Source organism: Salarias fasciatus, chromosome 18 (assembly GCF_902148845.1).
Source record: "Salarias fasciatus chromosome 18, fSalaFa1.1, whole genome shotgun sequence".
Taxonomy (NCBI): domain Eukaryota; kingdom Metazoa; phylum Chordata; class Actinopteri; order Blenniiformes; family Blenniidae; genus Salarias; species Salarias fasciatus.
This window is the reverse complement of record NC_043762.1, coordinates 5,818,776-5,837,220: the sequence shown is the minus strand read 5'-3', so window position 1 is coordinate 5,837,220 and position 18,445 is coordinate 5,818,776. Positions and strand designations below refer to the sequence as shown.

At 45.9% G+C, this 18,445-nt stretch overlaps 1 protein-coding gene and 7 non-coding genes across 8 annotated transcripts in view; 3 read left to right on the top strand and 5 right to left on the bottom strand.

The window, feature by feature from the left end:
• LOC115405427 (double-stranded RNA-specific editase B2-like) overlaps positions 1-18,445 on the bottom strand; it is a 30,444-nt gene that overhangs the window by 9,883 nt on the left and 2,116 nt on the right. The window contains 2 exon segments of the mRNA XM_030115004.1: positions 4,451-5,382; positions 16,595-16,602. Coding sequence (XP_029970864.1) covers positions 4,451-5,382; positions 16,595-16,602 — 940 coding nt within the window.
• trnas-uga (transfer RNA serine (anticodon UGA)) lies at positions 1,803-1,884 on the top strand. The gene has a single exon. It is a non-coding gene; the product is annotated as a tRNA-Ser (tRNA).
• On the top strand, positions 2,730-2,810 carry trnas-cga (transfer RNA serine (anticodon CGA)). The gene has a single exon. It is a non-coding gene; the product is annotated as a tRNA-Ser (tRNA).
• Positions 6,571-6,652, bottom strand: trnas-uga (transfer RNA serine (anticodon UGA)). Its single transcript has one exon. It is a non-coding gene; the product is annotated as a tRNA-Ser (tRNA).
• Positions 7,819-7,900, top strand: trnas-uga (transfer RNA serine (anticodon UGA)). The gene has a single exon. It is a non-coding gene; the product is annotated as a tRNA-Ser (tRNA).
• trnas-cga (transfer RNA serine (anticodon CGA)) lies at positions 8,469-8,550 on the bottom strand. Its single transcript has one exon. It is a non-coding gene; the product is annotated as a tRNA-Ser (tRNA).
• trnas-cga (transfer RNA serine (anticodon CGA)) lies at positions 10,489-10,570 on the bottom strand. Its single transcript has one exon. It is a non-coding gene; the product is annotated as a tRNA-Ser (tRNA).
• trnas-uga (transfer RNA serine (anticodon UGA)) lies at positions 10,861-10,942 on the bottom strand. Its single transcript has one exon. It is a non-coding gene; the product is annotated as a tRNA-Ser (tRNA).

The following is an 18,445-nucleotide window of genomic DNA, read 5'->3' as shown; positions in this document are numbered from 1 at the left end:
AATCATCACACACCTATCACATATTTTTAACGCAGTTAAAGACTACAGCAGACCTCTAAAGTCGATGCGACATGTCAGCATGTTTTTTCTTAGAGTAAATGATCTCTAAGAAGATCTGTGTGTTTACATGGGACTTTTTATTCCTGTATAAATCTGAATAAAGCCTAATTCTGCTCTAAAATGACCTTGTAAACACCTGAAAACTTTGTTCAGAATAGAGTTTGAATCCGGCCCGTTTTTGTTCTCCTTTGGAAGCAGAATTCTGTGTAAGTTAGGTGACTTTATTCCGGTCGTTCTGGGCATGCTCCGTCGTTATGACGCAATGTTCCAAGATGGCAGCCCGAGTCCCGCGGTTCAACTCATACAGCGCGGACATTTTCAAAGCTGTAGCGTCAAAGTTAGTCGAGAAACAAAGAAGAGAAAAACACTGTTTACTTCCTGGAGAGGTTTGTACGTCACGGCTGCCCCTTGTCCAATCAGAACGCTTTGCAGACCCCGGCGTCAGACAGGAATTTATCCTTTTTTTTCCCCCATATAAACCCGAAGCTCATGAATATAATTCTGAATTACTTAATTCAGAATAAACCAATTCTAAATTAAAAACACCATGCAGCCACTCTCTTTGTGTGTTCGTGTTGGGGGGGGGTTTACCATGATGGGATGCAAAAGAACATTTGGGCTTCACAGACCACCTAATCCGCGTTGTCCTGCTGCAGGCCAACAGATGTGAAGAGAACCACAACTCGTCCCCTGAAGATGCACTGACGTAAACCTCGAAGGCATCTCCACCGCTGGGTGGTGGTGTGCTGAGTCGTGGCGGAATCTGATCTCCTGCTGGGATGGATTCAAGCCCTGCTGTGGTGCCGTGGACCTCTTTCGCCTGTTCATGGATAACAACTCGTCAAAGGTATTTTCAGAGACACTCAAACTGCTGAAAATGACAGTGACCGTGGGCTGAGAGGTGTTTTCACCACTGAAGAGAGTGAAAACCTTCCCGAGGTCTCTGACTGTGTCGGTGTAACTAGAAGTAGCCTTCTTCTAAATCGATTCTACCTCAAAATTAATTTCAGATCATCGACATCCAAGGCCTCTCGGTAGTTGTATTGTTACCAATGGTTTACTGCTTTTCAGATTTTGTGTGGTGTTCTGTTGGTGACCCGCCTTTTGACCGATCACGAGCAACTTCCCCCCCTTCAGTTTTATTCACCAGCCACCACTGGTGATTGGTGGAATAAGGACTAAGCTCCACATTCTCAGGCCACCTTTTCTGGTGCCCCAAGCTGTTTATCTGTTCTTTTATGGCAGATTATTTATGTAAAAATTAGTACATACATTGTTTGTATGCTGTAATTTAGTGTTTATGCTTACTCTTTTGTCGGTTTCTGAATTGCTAGGGGGGCGGTGCCCAAGCACCTGATCTCTGATCGGGATGTTACAGAATGGTTAAGGCGTTGGACTCGAAATCCAATGGGGTTTCCCCACGCAGGTTCAAACCCTGCTCACAGCGTCGGAAAGGTTCCTAGATCTGTTCCCAGTGAACTGACTCTCTATTAGCATCATGCTGACAGGTGGGAGACCACCAGGTGTTGTTGCAGACCTGATCCTGGAAGTCACCGTGACTGAACATTTCCCTGTGACTGCTGGGATCACTGCAGGCAGAGAGTGCTCTGGAGGAGAAGCTGGAACACAATGAGACTTTCTATTAAAACCAGACTCAGAGGAGGAGATGTTCTGCCCTTCCGGTTGGGCTTAGGAGATAGTACAGAGGACAGGGTTGTAATCTATTTTCTGCCATGTGTGGAGCTGTGATGGCCGAGTGGTTAAGGCGTTGGATTTGAAATCCAATGGGGTTTCCCCACGCAGGTTCGAACCCTGCTCACAGCGATCAAGGGTCCTGCAGTCTGATTCTAGTCTGCTCTTCTTTGAGCACAATCAAAATTTGGATACTGACTTTGTTCTCCTGACATCTTGTTGGAAGACACCAGGAGCACGAATGAACCAGTCTTGGTTCTCAAATGTTGAAGCTCATCATTCCTAATGTCTGAATCCTTCCTTCCTTCGTGGGGCGACAGTAGCTCAGATGGTAGAGCGGGTCGTCTCATAACCCGCAGGCGTAAAATTGTTGTTGTGTCCCTGGGAAAGATACTTCACCCACCTTGCCTAAGTATGAAAGTAGTGTGACAGTGAATGGTTGGTGGTGGACGAAGGGGCCGATGGCGCAGATTGGCAGCCTCGCTTCCGTCAGTCTGCCCCAGGGCAGCTGTGGCTACAGCAGTAGCTTACCACCACCCAGTATTGAGAGAATGAATAATGCAATGTAAAGCGTCTTTGAGTGTCCAGAAAAGCGCTGTATAAAACCAATGCATTATTATTATTATTATTATTCTCTTCTAGTTTCCCTGGAGCAGAGACACTTTTTGTGACGGTTCACATGGTCTGTGTGTTGCTGTGAGGGCTTCAGGTGTTTCCATTGAAAATGTAAAGAGGAGACCGATGGAAGGCTTCAGCCCAACTCACACTGTCCATTCAGGCTCCTGCTCATTTCGTTCAAGTCATTTTGATTTAATCTGAGAGAAGAGCTGAGGATGTCCCAATGGGAAACCATCACCCCCGCTCAGGGCTCCGTTTAAGCTTCAGGAACACTTTCTCCACAACTGCTCTGATCTTCACACGTGCTGCAATACAGTCAACTGAAAATGGACTGTGATCTAGATCCAGCGGGGAAACCAGCTGTGATGGCCGAGTGGTTAAGGCGTTGGATTCGAAATCCATGGGGTTTCCCCGCGCAGGTTCAAACCCTGCTCACAGCGTTGGAAAGGTCCCTGGAGATGTTCCCAGTGAACAAACCCTCTGTTAACATCAGGCTCGCAGTGTTTAAGGTTCCTGGGGTCTGGTTCTAATCTTCTCTTCTAAAAACACAGGCAGAGTCAATGGCTCCTCCTTCAGGATCGTAATAACAACTTGTTGTTTCACAAAGCAGTGTCCCGAAACTCAATGTTTTTGGTTCCAGATCAGCTGATTTAACTAATTCAATTCAGTTAAAGTAGTTAAGGCGTTGGATTCGAAATCCAGTGGGGTTTCCCCACGCAGGTTCAAACCCTGCTCACAGCGAGGTTCCTGGAGATGATCGCAGTGGACCGGGCCTCTATTCATGTCAGAAGGCTCTTCTGTAATTGTTCACAAACACGTGCAGCCACAATCAGAACATTTGTCGTTGGAACAGGAAGTCGAAAACCTGGTTAGGAGTTCTCCAACGTTTCAATGACTTCTCTGTAACTCTCGATCACCCTCGTCCCCATGGTTTTTCACTTTCTGAGCTCATTCTGTCCCCGGCTCCTTTTTGTTGTGAAACTCTCGCGCTGAACATTTTCCGGGGTGAGAGTGGCACAAGGTCGTGTGTAATGAGTGTGTTAAAGAATTATCTGTGGGATCGTGATGCTCTTCACACCGCCTCTATCTCCCCGGTCCGCTGCTGCTCCTCCTTCATCCCTAATGTGCTGTGATAATGTTCATTAATGCGTCGCGCTGCCTGACAGACAGCTCGTATTGCAGCGAAGCAGGGATGAAAACCAGTGGAAGAAGGTTCCTGCCTGCAGCCTGTTCCCTTCTGATTCAGACCTTTAAAGTGTTTTGATGGTATTTCTGTGGACTCTCTCGCCAGATCCCCCTCAGGGTTTAATAAAGTATCTACATACCTGCATTCTTCCATTATTGTTTCTAAAGTCGACGGCGTTCCTGCTCAGTCATCGATCGCATAAATCTTCTTGTTTTAATAAAACCAGAGAGCATAAAGACAGTGGGGACGATTGCGGCAGACATAATGAAGTTGTTTAGATGCTGCCGGCGTGTTCGGGACTCCATCCGGCTCTCAAGCCTCAGGAAACGACAATGATGTAAAACACACTCCATTTAGTGGCTCACGGCGCACCTCCGACCCATTTATCCAGACTGTTTAGAGATGAGCAGCTCGGTACGGCTGACCGGGAGTTTCAACATATCGAGGACGGCAAATGGTTTCTTTCTGGAGCGACTCTGTCACCAGCACCGTTAAAGCTGAATGTTTCACTGCTTTGAACCTGCGTTCCCATCCTCATGGTTGTCTGTGATCACAGTGTTTGAATGTGTGGGGATATAATTTATAATCTGAAGCTTGTAGTGGAGGTCATAAGACAGCTGCTGAAGGGCCTATGAGCAGAGAAGCAGCCCTGAGGACGCTGAAATTCACCCACTTACCTTGTATCGCTGCAGGTTAGAGCAGAACTTTTCTGCTGTTTGAACTTATGTTTACACCTGAAACTTGGTTATTGGGCCTTTTTGGGGGTTGAGTGTGTTCCTGAAGGACTCGCCGTGGTGACCTGACGGAGGTGGGATTCAAACCGCCAAGTCTTCTGACTGGACCCTCACAGTTGGGACATTTAAAGAAGTGTGTCAGTGAAACAGAAGGACTGACCTGAGGTAGCTGGTGTTTGGCCCTGCTGCTCCCGAAGCCCTGGATCCTCCGTTCTGGTTCCAGACTGATGTTGTAAAGAGACTGCAGAGCAGCCGCCGCCGCCTGCGCTTTGGCCAGTCTCTTACTGTGACCGAGGCCTTCGAAGACCCTCCCCTCCAGCCGGACCACCATGACGAAGTTCCTCATGGGCCTCCCGGGAACTCGCTCGGTCAGACACACGTACCTGAGTCCAGGTTGCAGCTCGTTGAGCAGCACCACCGGACTCAGACGCTCTAGAACCGAGGCGCTGACAGCTCGTCTTTTAGGATTTGTTGAGGAAGGTAAATCCAGAGTGAACCGAATGAGCCGTCTGTGGTTATAAATGCTGGAGAAGACTTCCTGCTTTGATGTGTTGCAGCGCAGGAGTGACGGTTCAAATTCTTTGAGCAGCGATTCGGGGACGTCCAGGTCATTTGTGGTGAAGTCCACAGGCGCGCTGGTGAAACTGGCCATGGCGGCGTGAGCCTGAGGCGCGTTCGGAAACTGAACGAACGACTGCAGAGCCAGCTCTGCCGCCCTCATCTTGGCCTGCTTTTTGGTCGGTCCTCGTCCTTCGAAGCGGGAGCCGTTCACCTCCACTCCGACAGAGAACAGCGGCGCGTGCAGAGGTCCAGACTTGGACAGCATCTGGTACTGCAGACCCGGTCGTAACTCGTTCAGCTGAACCAGGGCGTTCTTCTGAGTCACTGTCCAGGACGCTCGCTTGTACGGCGAGCGGCTTTGGTAGAGCAGACGGTCTTTTCCATCCAGCGATGGCTGCTTCCTCTTCAGCGCTCTTGACCTCGGTTTGAGGAGGTTTGAGCAGAAGACTGACGAGCGGTGCCTTCTGATTAGATGGCGCTCCGTGTGGATTTTATCATTCTGATCCTCCCTCACCTCCAAATTACTGGCACCTATTGGGGAACCAGAAAAGATGACAGGAAATATAGCTTCATTGTTTTCTTTTTAAAAAGGAAGTATGGTGTATTGTATGTAGCTATGGACCACAGAATCATTGACACAAAAATGTTGAAGGCTTATGTGTGTTTTCATAAATCCAGTCTGCTTGAATGGGTTGAAAATGTAATATAACAGTGAGCAATGCTTTCTGGTAGTGTGCAACTCGGACATCGTCACAGTAACAATTCAGCTCATATTTACCTGAACTGTCCTCATGCTCTGCTGGCGATGCTCCAACTTCCCAGCTTTCAATGGGACTGAGGAGGCTGGATAATGAGTTGCTCCATTCTGTAAAAAAAAAACAACATAAAACAGACTTTAGATCTTTATCCTCCTTGTCTAATAACCATCTCCATATCTCAAAACTGTCTCCTGTCTCCTGGTTGTCTCTGTGTCTTCAGGTTGTCTCTGTGTCTCAGCGTCCTCCGTCTCTATATATCCCTGAAACACACTCAGGATGCGGTGCTTGACGCAGCTTGACCACATGAAGACTCCCTGGTTGGTTTGACTGCCTGATTGGACGGTTTCTCCCTCAGTGACTGATGACTGTGGAGGTGAAAGTGATGCAAACTGAAAGTCATCAGTGAAGACTGCACAGTCAACTCTCGCAGTTATATCAGGCGTGTGATGCCATTGAGTGGTGGGTTGGTATGAGCGAGGGCTGTGAGACGGGATGGAAACGTAATGACGGGAGTCCTCAGCTTCTGAAGGCAGGTGGAGGTTGGAGATGCTTTAACGACCTCCGTCATCACAGCTAATGGGGCCTGTCATTCCAGAAGCCACAGAAAGCAGAGGAAAACTGTTTGTCTTTGCGTTCCGTCAGCTCACTCCTTTTCTCTTTTCTCTTCCTCTCACTTGATTTTCCCTCACAGAGTCAGAAACTCAGATGTGAGACATTAGATTGAGGTGGAGGTTAACCAGGTTGTCACGGGACAAACTTGGTCCAATTTACCTGTAATCAATAAACTGAACAGAACGGTGGACTGGTCAGTGGATCTAACTTCAGGGTTGGAAAGCTCTGAATCAGCACAGAATGCTCAGTTACTGTCTATAACAAGATCTAATCATCTCCTGCCTGTTAGCATGATAACAACACAATGCTAATAGAGGATCTCTGCTCCCTCTCCAGGAGACCCTCCAGACGCTGTGAGCAGGGTTTGAACCTGCGCGGGGAAACCCCATTGGATTTCAAATCCAACGCCTTAACCACTCGGCCATCACAGCTCCTCAGTCAGCTGAAAATAGATCACAATATCTGATTCTTGTCTGCATCGATAGATTTAATTGAACCAAACGTTCATCATGATGCTGAAGAACACCAACTCTGACAGCGGAGCTGGAAGTTTGTGCTCTGAGCCTCCTGCATCCATCTGTCTGCAGCTACCCCTTAACTCGATCCACAGTCTGAATCCCTCCTGGAGTCTGCCTGCCTGTCCTCTCCTGGTCTCTGTTCTGTCTCCTCACGACCGGCACAGATTCTATGACTTTAATTCATCTAATCAGTTCACATCCTGCCACACTGCACGACATGATTCTAAACCCTGTGGCCACAACGTGAAGTTTGTGCTGTGGAGACTGCACCATGAAGACTCAAGCGGAACCGTAGAGAACAATGTATGTGAGTCAACATGAACGTGCAACAATAAAACGTAACCAGCATGCGCTCTCCATGGCAACCGAAGCATGAACTGAGAAATTACAATCACAAGCAAAACATGGAACAGAGCGCTGGTAAAACCAATGGAAACTTTATGAGTCAATACTTTTTATCAAGTTTATGAGTAAATACAAAACACCAAAGTACATATTGAAAGCTTGGAATTGTAAGCATTCGAATTCATATTTTAACGGTCTTCATCTGAAACAGAACCTTTGCTGTTGCCCATCTGCCTTTTTGCACAGGCTCCCACTGGAACCAGCTGATGAACTGCACTGTAACTGTCATTTTATCCTGTCAAGACAACACGTTGAAGCATTTGATTCAAGAATATCCAGTAGTTAAGAGAGGAGCCGGTTAGAAATTGACAGTATAATATCAAAATGTTGGAAAACATGCTGAAAGCTCTTTGATTTACAGTAAAGAAAATATTAAAAAAAACGGAGGATGGAGGAGGAGAACGTGGACGCGGCCGTGGCTCAGAAAGAGAGGCCAATCTGGGATGCCAGTTCTTCACAGGGAGCATGAGGTAAACACTTGCTAGCATCTACTAGCATTTTACGTTAGCATTTGTTGTTGTGGACTGTCATTGTCCAACAACACACACAACTCGTAAGCACAACAAACATTGGCCTGAGTCGTAGCAGCAGTCCCACCATCGCTCCACATTTCTGACACTGTCAGAATTTTATCCCATGTCTCGTCTTCTGAGTCTGGTTCTGGCGTTTTTACAGCTGTGATGGCCGAGTGGTTAAGGCGTTGGATTTGAAATCCAATGGGGTTTCCCCACGCAGGTTCGAACCCTGCTCACAGCGGCTCAGAAGTCTGGCTTTATGTCCTTCTCTTCAGACCTTCATTAAGCGGTCGAGCCGTCGTTCTGTCCTGATTCGAAGCTGTCTGATCCACTGACGTCCCACAGTGTGTCGTTCTACCTTTAATGTTTACAGTGCATTGTTCTCCGTGGATCCTTTGCAGCACCAACTGGTGGACCAACATGAGAACTACATGGTTGTTCGTGTTTTTGCTGTTTCCATGGAAACAGACATTGTTTTCCAAATGTTGCCGTGTCAATGAATCCCGACCATTTCCTTCCGTTTCCACAGTGTTGAATCACTGTGAAAAAATTCAAAATTTGGAAGCGTTTCCAACAAGTTGCATTTTCATTGTCTCCGAGAACTGTTGTCAATCAAAATACAGATGTTTTGACTTGAAAACATCTTCTTCTCCAGCGAGTTGACTGCAGTGATCCCTGCACACAAAGGGAAATGATCAGTCACAGTGACTTCCAGGATCAGGTCTGTAGATAGAGCTGACTGTCTCCCACCTGCTAGCGTTATACCAATAAAGGGCCTGTTCACTGGGAACATCTCCAGGAGCCTTCGTCGCTGTGAGCAGGGTTCGAACCTGCGTGGGGAAACCCCATTGGATTTCGAGTCCAACGCCTTAACCACTCGGCCATCACAGCTGCCTGCGAAGCCTCTATGTTTTAGCTTTATTGATTGAGGTTCAGCTGAGTGGAGCTCAGATCTGCAGGCCTTGGACAAACTGTTTTTCATTTTTATGACTAAAAACAGCATGAATAATGTGAGAATCAGAGAGAAAAACCCTGTAAGGATAAAATTAGTTCTGTTCAAAAACATTGGAGCATCTGATGCTGTTTTAAGACTGCTTTTCTACTTTATACATGGTTCATATCACATTTGAGTGCTTATCACGTTTCTGTCCTCCTTTTATTCATCTGATATCTCTTTTTTTTTAATCACTCTGTTGTCCGAACAAAGAGCAAACATGACTTATTTGTGAGAAAGTGCTGATCCAGACTGCCGACAGGATTTAGAGGAGGTGAAGCTCTGAACTGCTTCATGATCCTCGGTGTTTATCAAACCTGGAAGCTTCCTCCACGCAGCCAGCCGCCGTTAATGGACCTTATTTAATAGAATAATGAAATTAGGCATGGCAGGGGGGCGAGCAGCACCCGTGAGCTGTCCAGCGTGTGTGTTTGTGTATGTGTGTGCGTCTGTGTGGTCTGACAGCTGTGGATAATCTCGTTTGCTCAGCATAATTAATAGAAAGTGGCTTCATTTATTTGCAGTGTGGACTGTCTTTGCTCAAGGGCAAAGAAACCTGAAAACTTTTAGAAATTTCTTCAGCAATCATGTTTTGCATCAGTAGATTTTTTAAATCACGCTGACGAGCTGAGCCTCCACGCAGACAGCGCTGAAGGAAATTGAAGAACCACCAGAAATCCGAGCAATGGAACCATCAGTCCATGTCCGGGCGTCACCATGACGACAAGCAGTAGCAGTACCAGATTCCTCTGTATGAAGTCATGAACAACCACTCAGATACGAGATTCTTACGTATAAACAACCAATGAGAGACCAGAATATTTTTTATAAAGGACCAATTACATAAAAGCTTTTCCAGCCCAACTCACATCTGAGATATCTACCAGAACAGTGTTAAACTCTTCAGGTATTTCTACTAGAAGAGCTGCTGATGTCTCACTGCTCTTTGTCCATCATGTCTGCCGAAGTCTCTTGATGAAGTTCACTGCCTCTTTGTCTTCAGTCTGTCCCTGTGTGTCCAGCAAGAGGCGTTAACGAGCTGCGTTAACGAGCTGCGTTAACGAGCTGCGTTAACGAGCTGCGTTATAGAGATGCATTAAAGAGCCCAAGATGCGTTAATGAGACGCGTTGACACTCCTGTGAGAGTCTTCTGGAAAAATGTGACTACTGTCAAAGTACTGAAGATCTGGGGTGTCAAACATGCAGTCCGCTGGAGGAAACTGGTCCCAGAGAGGTTGGTGACTAACGGGAGAAGGCAGCCGTTCCCTTGGAGCCGCAGAGCGTCCCGCAATCAAGCTAAATGGGCACAAAACATATTTCTAATGTCTCCATAGCTGCAGAGGAGCAGAGTGCATCAGCGAAATGACGCCGTGGCGTGCTGGACTGAGCAGAGCTCGTCTCCAGAAGGGCCTGGACATCCGTCCGTCCGTCTGGACGCCAGCAGATGCTCGCTCCATGTCGGAGGATCATAATCCCGCTGAAAGCAGGACAATCAAATCATTTCGAGCCAGCGCTCCACAGTTTGTTAATTCCACTGAAAAGCCAACAGAAGGGGATTTTTACAGATTTAGTTTTGGAAGAGAAACAACTGCTTGTTGTCATCTGCACATATTGAAAAGGAGTTATCAGAGAAGTCATTTCATCAGAGCTCCTGCTCTGATTTTCAATCATTTCTCTGCTCCGAGCAATAAGGAAGCACGCTCTCTACATGATCTGAGTTCAGGAACTGAAGGGGGAGTTGACCTCCAGGATCAGGTTTGTTATTGGAGCTGATTGTTTTCCAGCTGTTAGCATGACGCTAATAGAAGGTGTTTCCTGGGAACATCTCCACCAGACGCTGTGAGCAGGGTTTGAACCTGCGTGGGGAAACCCCATTGGATTTCGAATCCAACGCCTTAACCACTCGGCCATCACAGCTCCTCTGAAGCATCCTTCACTGTCTCCACATCAGAACATTAAGACGTCTGATTCTCGTTGGGTGAAAAGCTCCTCCCTCTGCTTCCCCGTTGCCATGGAGACTGGTGGACTCAGGGCTCCATTGACGCTGTCTTTTTATGCTTGTGGTGCACATGCTAAACTCCAGGTGAAACAATCTAAATCAGCCGATCGGGAACGAAGGCTTTCTTGGCTGTGCTTTGTGAAACAACAATCTGTTAACCTTTGACTCCAATTGCGTTTATAGAGGAGAAGAACAGAACCAGACAGACCGCTGTGAGCAGGGTTCGAACCTGCGTGGGGAAACCCCATTGGATTTCAAATCCAACGCCTTAACCACTCGGCCATCACAGCTGTACTTCCAGCTGGATCTAGATCACACTCCATGTTTCCAGTGGACTGTTTTGCAGCCAGGTGTGAAGATTGGTTGTGGAGAAATTGTTGCTGAAGCTTTAACGGAGCCTGAGCGGTGTGATGGTCTCCCATTGGGACATCCTCAGCTCTTCTCTCAGTCAGATTAAATCAGCATAAATGAGAGAAAACTGCGTGTTTGAGTTTTTCATCATAGTTTCTTGCCAGCAGCATGGCGCTCAGCGTCAAGCTGTTCACATCTTGACAGAAGGAACTGTTGACATGATGGAAAAGTGTTTGGATGACGCTGGAAGTAGAGACAGTCCCAAATCAACAGTTTGACCCGTTCCAATATCATTACTGACGTTCAGTCAGGTATTCCTTCACAGTGACTGTCAACTCTAAAACTACCAGGTCCAGGAGAATATGGGCCAGGGTCAGGTCCAAGACCAGGTGAATATGAACAGGGACCAGGACCAGGACCAGGACCAGGATCAGGAGCAGGACAGAGTTGGAGGGTTACCATAAAGTTTTGTTATCCTCCGTTTCCATGGATACGGAGTTGGTACGTTATCTTAAAGCTGTGCTTTCAGTTGCTCCGAGTTCCGCTGTCGTGTAAACAAACCTCCAAAGGGCAACAGAGGTTTTGTGTTTTCACTCATATGGTTGCCATGGAAACAGTTCCTCATCAGACAGATTAGTTTTACACTACTGATGCTGCAATAGTAAACAAAACCTTTGTCAGTTTGAATCATGAGAACCAGAGAGTATCTGATCCCCGTGGAGGATGTACACGCTGTGATTTCCCTCCTACTGATCTGGAAGCTGCGGCTCCGTCCGAGACGTCGGCCGTCCGACAGAAAGTCGCCACCAGCTGGCTTCAGACGCCGAGGCTTCAGATTAGAGCCTTCTGGCTCCGAAACGAGGGATTTGAGAGGAAACACTGCGTGATGATGACTTTATCTCACAAAGAGGATGCTCTCTTCCCACTCTGGACAAAATGAGCAGCGAGTCATTAATGAAAGTGGAGCAGGCTTAGTGCACTTTGAATAACCATGGGGCGTAATGCCATCACATCACGCACTAATCTGCAGGATTAAAACCACAGAACAATGGCAGTCTAATCCTGAAAGGCTGACCTGTTGCTCCACTGCCTGCAATTATGATTTCCAGTTTGTATCATGAGAGACTGACACTCATGTAACGTCCAGCGAGTCCTGATTTATTAATGAGACATTTTAATTTTTACATTATCTGATCATATTACTAACAGTTTTTGAGATTCAGAGCCAATAAAAAGAAAAATAATCTGCATAGTGAAACAAAGGTTTATTTCTAATTACTTCAACATGAATTTAGTTTGATAAACATCTGTTCAGATCAAATAAAGTATGTTTGGAATTATAGCTGTTGTTACTGCTACTTTAAAGTGCTGATAAATAATATTAATCACAGAAAAAAAGGTTTTTCACACTTTTAATCAAGTTTTATTGCCTGAAAATTTAAGCTGATAATCCTTAAAGTTGAAAGTGTTCAGATTTTTTGTTAAGTGAAATGAAATGTTGAGTGTTGTGGATTGAGAGCATCAACACAAAGAAGATGAAAATAACTTTTATCCCAAACCTCTAAGTTCAGTTACATCAGACGGGATTCTGGGAGCCAGAAACTTCCCACTGGGAATATTCCCTCTTTCACTATGTTCACATGTATTATTCCTAGTAGGAAGTGGGAATTTCCCACTTTCACTCTGTCCGGACTACACTTGGACTCGGACTGACATTCGGACTCGGACTCACAGTCTGACATGTTGTCACACAAAATATAAATTAAAACAGACATGAACTGTTAAAGTGGATTTGCTTTCCTTGGCTTCAGATTTCACAAACCCTGAAGAAGCCTCCAGAAGAGAAGTACAGGTTGACCAGTCCAGGAGGAAACACCCTGCTCTGGTCTGGACTGTCCTGGTTCAAGGTGGTCCATGTCTAAGTTTGGTCAGGTTTACGGTAGTCCAGGTTTCAGATCAGCCATTCAGTCAATATTTCAAAAACAGAAAAAAAAAATCCTAAAACTCTTCTTTCGTTCAAAGACAGAAGTAGAGTTTTTCAATGTATCCGACATGAAGTGACGCTGGACTGACCTGTGGCTCCACTCCTCTTCCTCCTGCTCCTCTTCCTCCTGGACATCGCCTCCATGTTCCTGCTGAGTGCTCCTTCCACCCGGAGGAGCTGCGATCCGAGCAGAGCCTGGTTCCTCCTCCTCCTCCTGCTGCTGCTGCTGCTGCTGCTGCTGCTCAGACTGACTCTTTCTGCCCTGCTGGAGGCTTTAGGGGGGAAGTGAAGCTGCGACAGCAGGAGGAGGGGCAGAAACAGCAGCGGGGAACAATCAGGGAACATCATTTTCATGTGAACTGGAGGAGAACCTGGAACTTCTGGACCTGAAATGAACGGTTCTGTTACAGCTTAATGATCATTCTGACACCACCCACAAGAAATAATAATAATTGTTATTATAGTAAGTCTTCTCTCCTTGTGCTTTTCACAAAGTCACAAAGACCTTCATATGTTCATTAACACAGAAATACACACTCAAACTCAGAATAAAATTCATTTCATTTGATAAGTTAGTAAAATTTATTTGCACGGCGGTTTTCACAGAACAGCCGTCACAAAGTGCTTCACAGTAGCAGAGAATCATAAGAAGATCAGAGATGTGGGGAAAAGGTAAAGAGATCCAATAAACAGAACATAAACCACAATACAGTCGAGGCAGCGCTGAGTCGGTTTGGATTCGAATGCTTTCTGAACCAAATATGTTTTTTAATGTTCTTGAAAGCGCCCACTGAGTCCAGGTCCAGAGGAAGTTGGTTCCAGAGGCGAGGCACGGAGGATTTGAACCAGCAGTCATCTCTAGTTTCAACAGGTTCTGCTCAGAGGACCTCAGGTTTCGAGTCGAGCTGTAGGGCTTCATTCAGTCAGTGATGTACATAGGAGCCTGGTCATGTAGGGGTCGAAAGGTCGAAAGGTCAGCAGGAGGATTTTAAACTGGACACTGAACAAAGCAGAGAGCCAGAGGAGAGATTTTAAAACAGGTGTGATGTGGGACCTCTTGTTGGAGGCAGCTGGAGGAAACAGTTTCTAACCAGCTGTTTTGAGTGGTGGTCTAGTGACATGGCGTCAAAGACCACCCCAAAGTTCCTCAGTTTGGTTTTAGCGTAGAGGCTCAGCTCACTAAAGTGCTGCTTTAATAGAGGGATGGCACTGTCTGGGGGAAAAAAGAGAGTCTCTGTTTTTTTCTGGATTTAGCTGGATTAAGGAGCTCAGTTTGTGAGCTTCAGAAGCCTGGAAGGAGCAGTACAGCTGCAGGTCGTCTGCAAATAGGTGGTCGGAGACGTCACTGAATTTCAGGATTATCTGACCCAGAGGAAGAACATATAACAAGAACAATAGGGGTCCCAGAGCTGAGCCCTGCGGCACACCACACTGCAGGTTGGCTGGCTTGGTAGACACACTGAAGTTCCTACCAGCCAGGCATGAGGAGAACCACTGGAGATCTGGATCTGACAATCCAATCAGGTCCCGCGGCCTGTTTATCCGGATCTGGTGTTTCTGATTATCAATAAGATGCATTTCATTGATCTTATTTGTCATTTACATTACTAATTAAAACCAACCTGACTGTCTTCAAATCCTCCTGGGCTTTGGATAAAGTGGTGAACTTCTTATTTCATTTCATTTGATTCCTGCCTGTCTTCATGCTCCATGCTTCCTCAGCTCAGACCCATCTGTTCTTCAACCAATGAGATCTGCTCTCTCCTCAGGTCTCACCAGCAGACGGACCAGGAAAAGACCTGCAGACCTCCAGGCCCCTGAATCCACATGATGCTGATCAGCTTCGCCAAAGGAGCAGCTGGAGTCCTGAGACCAGACTGGAGCTGAAATACCTGAGAGAGAAACGACTGACAAGGAAACGAGTGAGAGGGAGACGTGGTTCTTTTCCTCTGTGTTTTGCATCATAATACTCTCTTTTCCATAATCTCCTCCTCCTCTGCTTTTACCTTCTTTCTAATCCCCGTCAATCACTGATCATCTCAACGATACGCCGCGTTTCTCCCCGTCACTGCTCCTCAGTGTGTATGCGTTCGTGTGTAGCTGTGTGATTCTTCATTGTTTATTGTGTCCTTGTGGAGAAATATGATCAAAACCCGGGCTAGATTAAAGCTGGTTAAACTTGTTAACCGCTCCTGCTTCGGCCTCCTAATCATGGTTGGGAGGACGCAGGGGAGATCCGTCTTCTCCAGGGTAGAAGGCAGTCTTCCTTCCGGGGTTAACTAACTTCCAGTTAACTTCACGTTCGTCAGTGGTGGCACGCAAAGACTATCACGTTCAGGACTCAGCACCTCAGAAGAAATGACAGCGTTTTGGGAAACAGTAGCCTACACATTATATTGACTGGTAAAACTGAAACAACTGGATAATAGAGTCCTTTGAGCATCTTTTTCAATAGTTAATCCAGGAACTAGTCATGGTTACAGTGAGCCAACAACTAATTAAAATTCAACAACAAACTGAGAAACTGTGGAAAATAACACTTGTAGGAGAACTTAATGTTAATGTCGGCTCCTTAATGGAAACCTCCTAAAAGCCACTGGAAGGATCTGTCAATCATTCCAGAGCAGACCTGTCAAGTAGCCACGCCCCCTCATGAAAACTTTAACGCTCCATATAAAATTCAGTATTAATATATTTCCAGATGAGCCACCTGATCTCTCTTCTGACCATGAAATGTAATGAAAAAACAACTCTGAGCTGTCGAAACTCGCCGAAGAAATTTTATTGATGTTTCGTTTTGAATTGGAGTCTCTAGAGCCACAACTTATCAGCCCCTGGTGCATGCTGGGAGATTTATAGTTTTTGACACTTCAGGTAGGCTTCATATCCGGAGCCAGACCGTCTTTTTTTGTACACTCAGTGCAATCTAAGTGCACTTTACACACACACCCTAGGTGGAATGTGACTTCACACACACACACTCTAGTTGGAATCTGACCTCATACATAGCTGATGTACTTTTTATGAAATACAAGAAGAGATGCAAGGTGCTTTGCTTAACCTGCAACCTGCATTTATAATCTCTCTCTCTCTCTCCCTCTCCCTCTCTCTCTCTCTCTCTCTCTCTTTCTCTGTGTGTGTGTGTGTGTGTGTGTTGAGCAGTCTCATTGTTGGTATTGTCGCAGCCACTCTCGAGGGCCCTGTAGTTTCATGGTTCTGTAATGAAATAGCTATCAGTCAGTGATGATGTTCATCAGGTCTGATGAATATTGAACGGAAAGCTGATCGCTGACTTGAATATTTAAATATTTTTTTCCTTTTTGACAGACGGGGAGATGCTATCATGGCTCTGCGCTGGATTACTGTACACTACTGGAAGCCACAGCCGGGATCAGATAAGTGGATGTTAATCAGGTGTCTCTATAATGAAGTTTATTTTTAGACATGAGTGATTCTGCTGCTGCGGAGCTTAAAACAACCCCAGGAAGTTCTGCATGAAGGACTCTCAAGTGAAGGACCTTCTAGAAAATTCCCCGGGGATCCTTCATGTCTTTTCTTCCTCTGCTCTCAACCTGTTCTGCGTTCAGCCACTTGAGCGTTATCTCACCTCTGCGCCTGAACATATGGAGGCGTTTCAGAGATCCGGTCAGAACAAAGTCTCACAGTATGAATGGAAACTGCAGGAGTCAGAGTCACTTTAGTTTTGAGGTGGCAGCAGGTGAATCAGAGCAACACTCAGCCTCCGGGTGGTGTAGAAACTGTCCTTTAATGTAATACCAGCTGACACCACCAGGTGGTGTATGAAGTCACTATGTGTCCTCTGTTAGAATACAGCTTCGATAACCAGGTGGCGTCATGATTCACTCTACCTTATATATACTCAACAATACAACCTATATCATTTAAATGTTGTGCTACTCGAAAAAAAATACATGAAATATGAAATTGAAAATGTGTAGTCTTATTTTCAGTAACTGTTGACCTGGTTCAACCTCAATCAGCCGTTTCTCCTCTGAAATGTGGAACTGTAGTGACACCAAGTGGATCGTGTGGGAACTGCAGCATATGGCTGAAATAATTTTTTATTTGATTCTGCTCTATTTGTGTAGCTCTATACTGTCATTTTAGGTATTGATAATGAGGAGAACCAAACCGTTCTTCGAGAGCACGTAGAACACTTTGTGGAAAGGAAACACTTCTTTGAATAAGAATTAACCTGCAGAACCAGGCTCAGAGGGAATAGCAGCTCTTCAAGACCTGGTACAGTCTGGTTCTTCAGAAGGATTTTAAATTTTATTCTAGATTTAACAGTGATGTGTTCTCTCCTCTGGTTCCTGTCAGATCTGTATTGCTCCATGGTGCAGTACTGGACTATTGTCAGGCACTGTCGAGGAATGGGAACCTGGAAGAAATCATGGACCAGTTCATAAAACACACCGTTACCAGGGACAAAACACACACTCCTCATCAAGACTTCACCAGAATGGTGAGTGACTAACCAGCTAGTTAAATATTGTTAAACCCTATTGGGCTTCTATGTCTTAAAGGATTTGTCAGAATGGTTCTGAAATGTGGATGGAGTCCGTGATTTGCTTTTATTGGAGCCTTCCTGTGAGAGTTTAGGTGGTTATGATTGTTTCTCTACGGGTGTGTGTCATTAGTAGAACTTCTGATTGAACCAGTGTTTGTCTGATGGGAAGCCAGCTGTGATCATTGTATTGTTGACATCAGATTTCCATCAGTAAATGACTGAATCGCCTCGTTGCTGATGAGATGGTCACCGATCCTGACTTCAGCACCGCGGACAGTTCCAGTCACGCTCATGTGAAACATGAAGATAAAGCGGAAGTGCCAAAAAAAAGCTGTAATTCCGGGGACATTCCAGCAGGGGGCGATGATGTTGGTTTCAAAAAGAGCCCCGGTCTCATTGGAACCAGATCAAAAATGCGAGTGCAAATAAACATACAAAGCGCCCGGTTTCAGAACATGTTCTGGTGTCTGTCACTAGTTTCTACAGCCGCCTTGGCTTCAACAGACTCTTGTTTTCTTATAAATCATCTGTTGATTTTATATAAGGAGCTGAAGTTTTGCATAAATGGCCCTATCACAGCGCTTCCTCAGTCCATGTGATGCGGTCATGTGACAGGCTGTGCCAATCACATTAACATCCGGTTTCAAACGTTCAGTATGGTGAACTTGCTGAAATCTTCAGAACGGGATGTTGGAACGCTTTGGGTGACGCCATGAAAGGTCATCAGTGTATTCACTATCAGTGGTCCAGACCGAACTGGTTTAAAGACTGGCCAGGGTGTGGCTGGTTTAAAGGCCGAACTGGTGGTCTAAAGTCTGACCCGGGCTAAAGGCTGGACTGGTCTGAACCGGTCTAAAGTCTGAACTGGTCTAGAGGCTGAACTGGGCTAAAGGCCGACCTGGTCTAAAGACTGAACTGTCTAAAGAC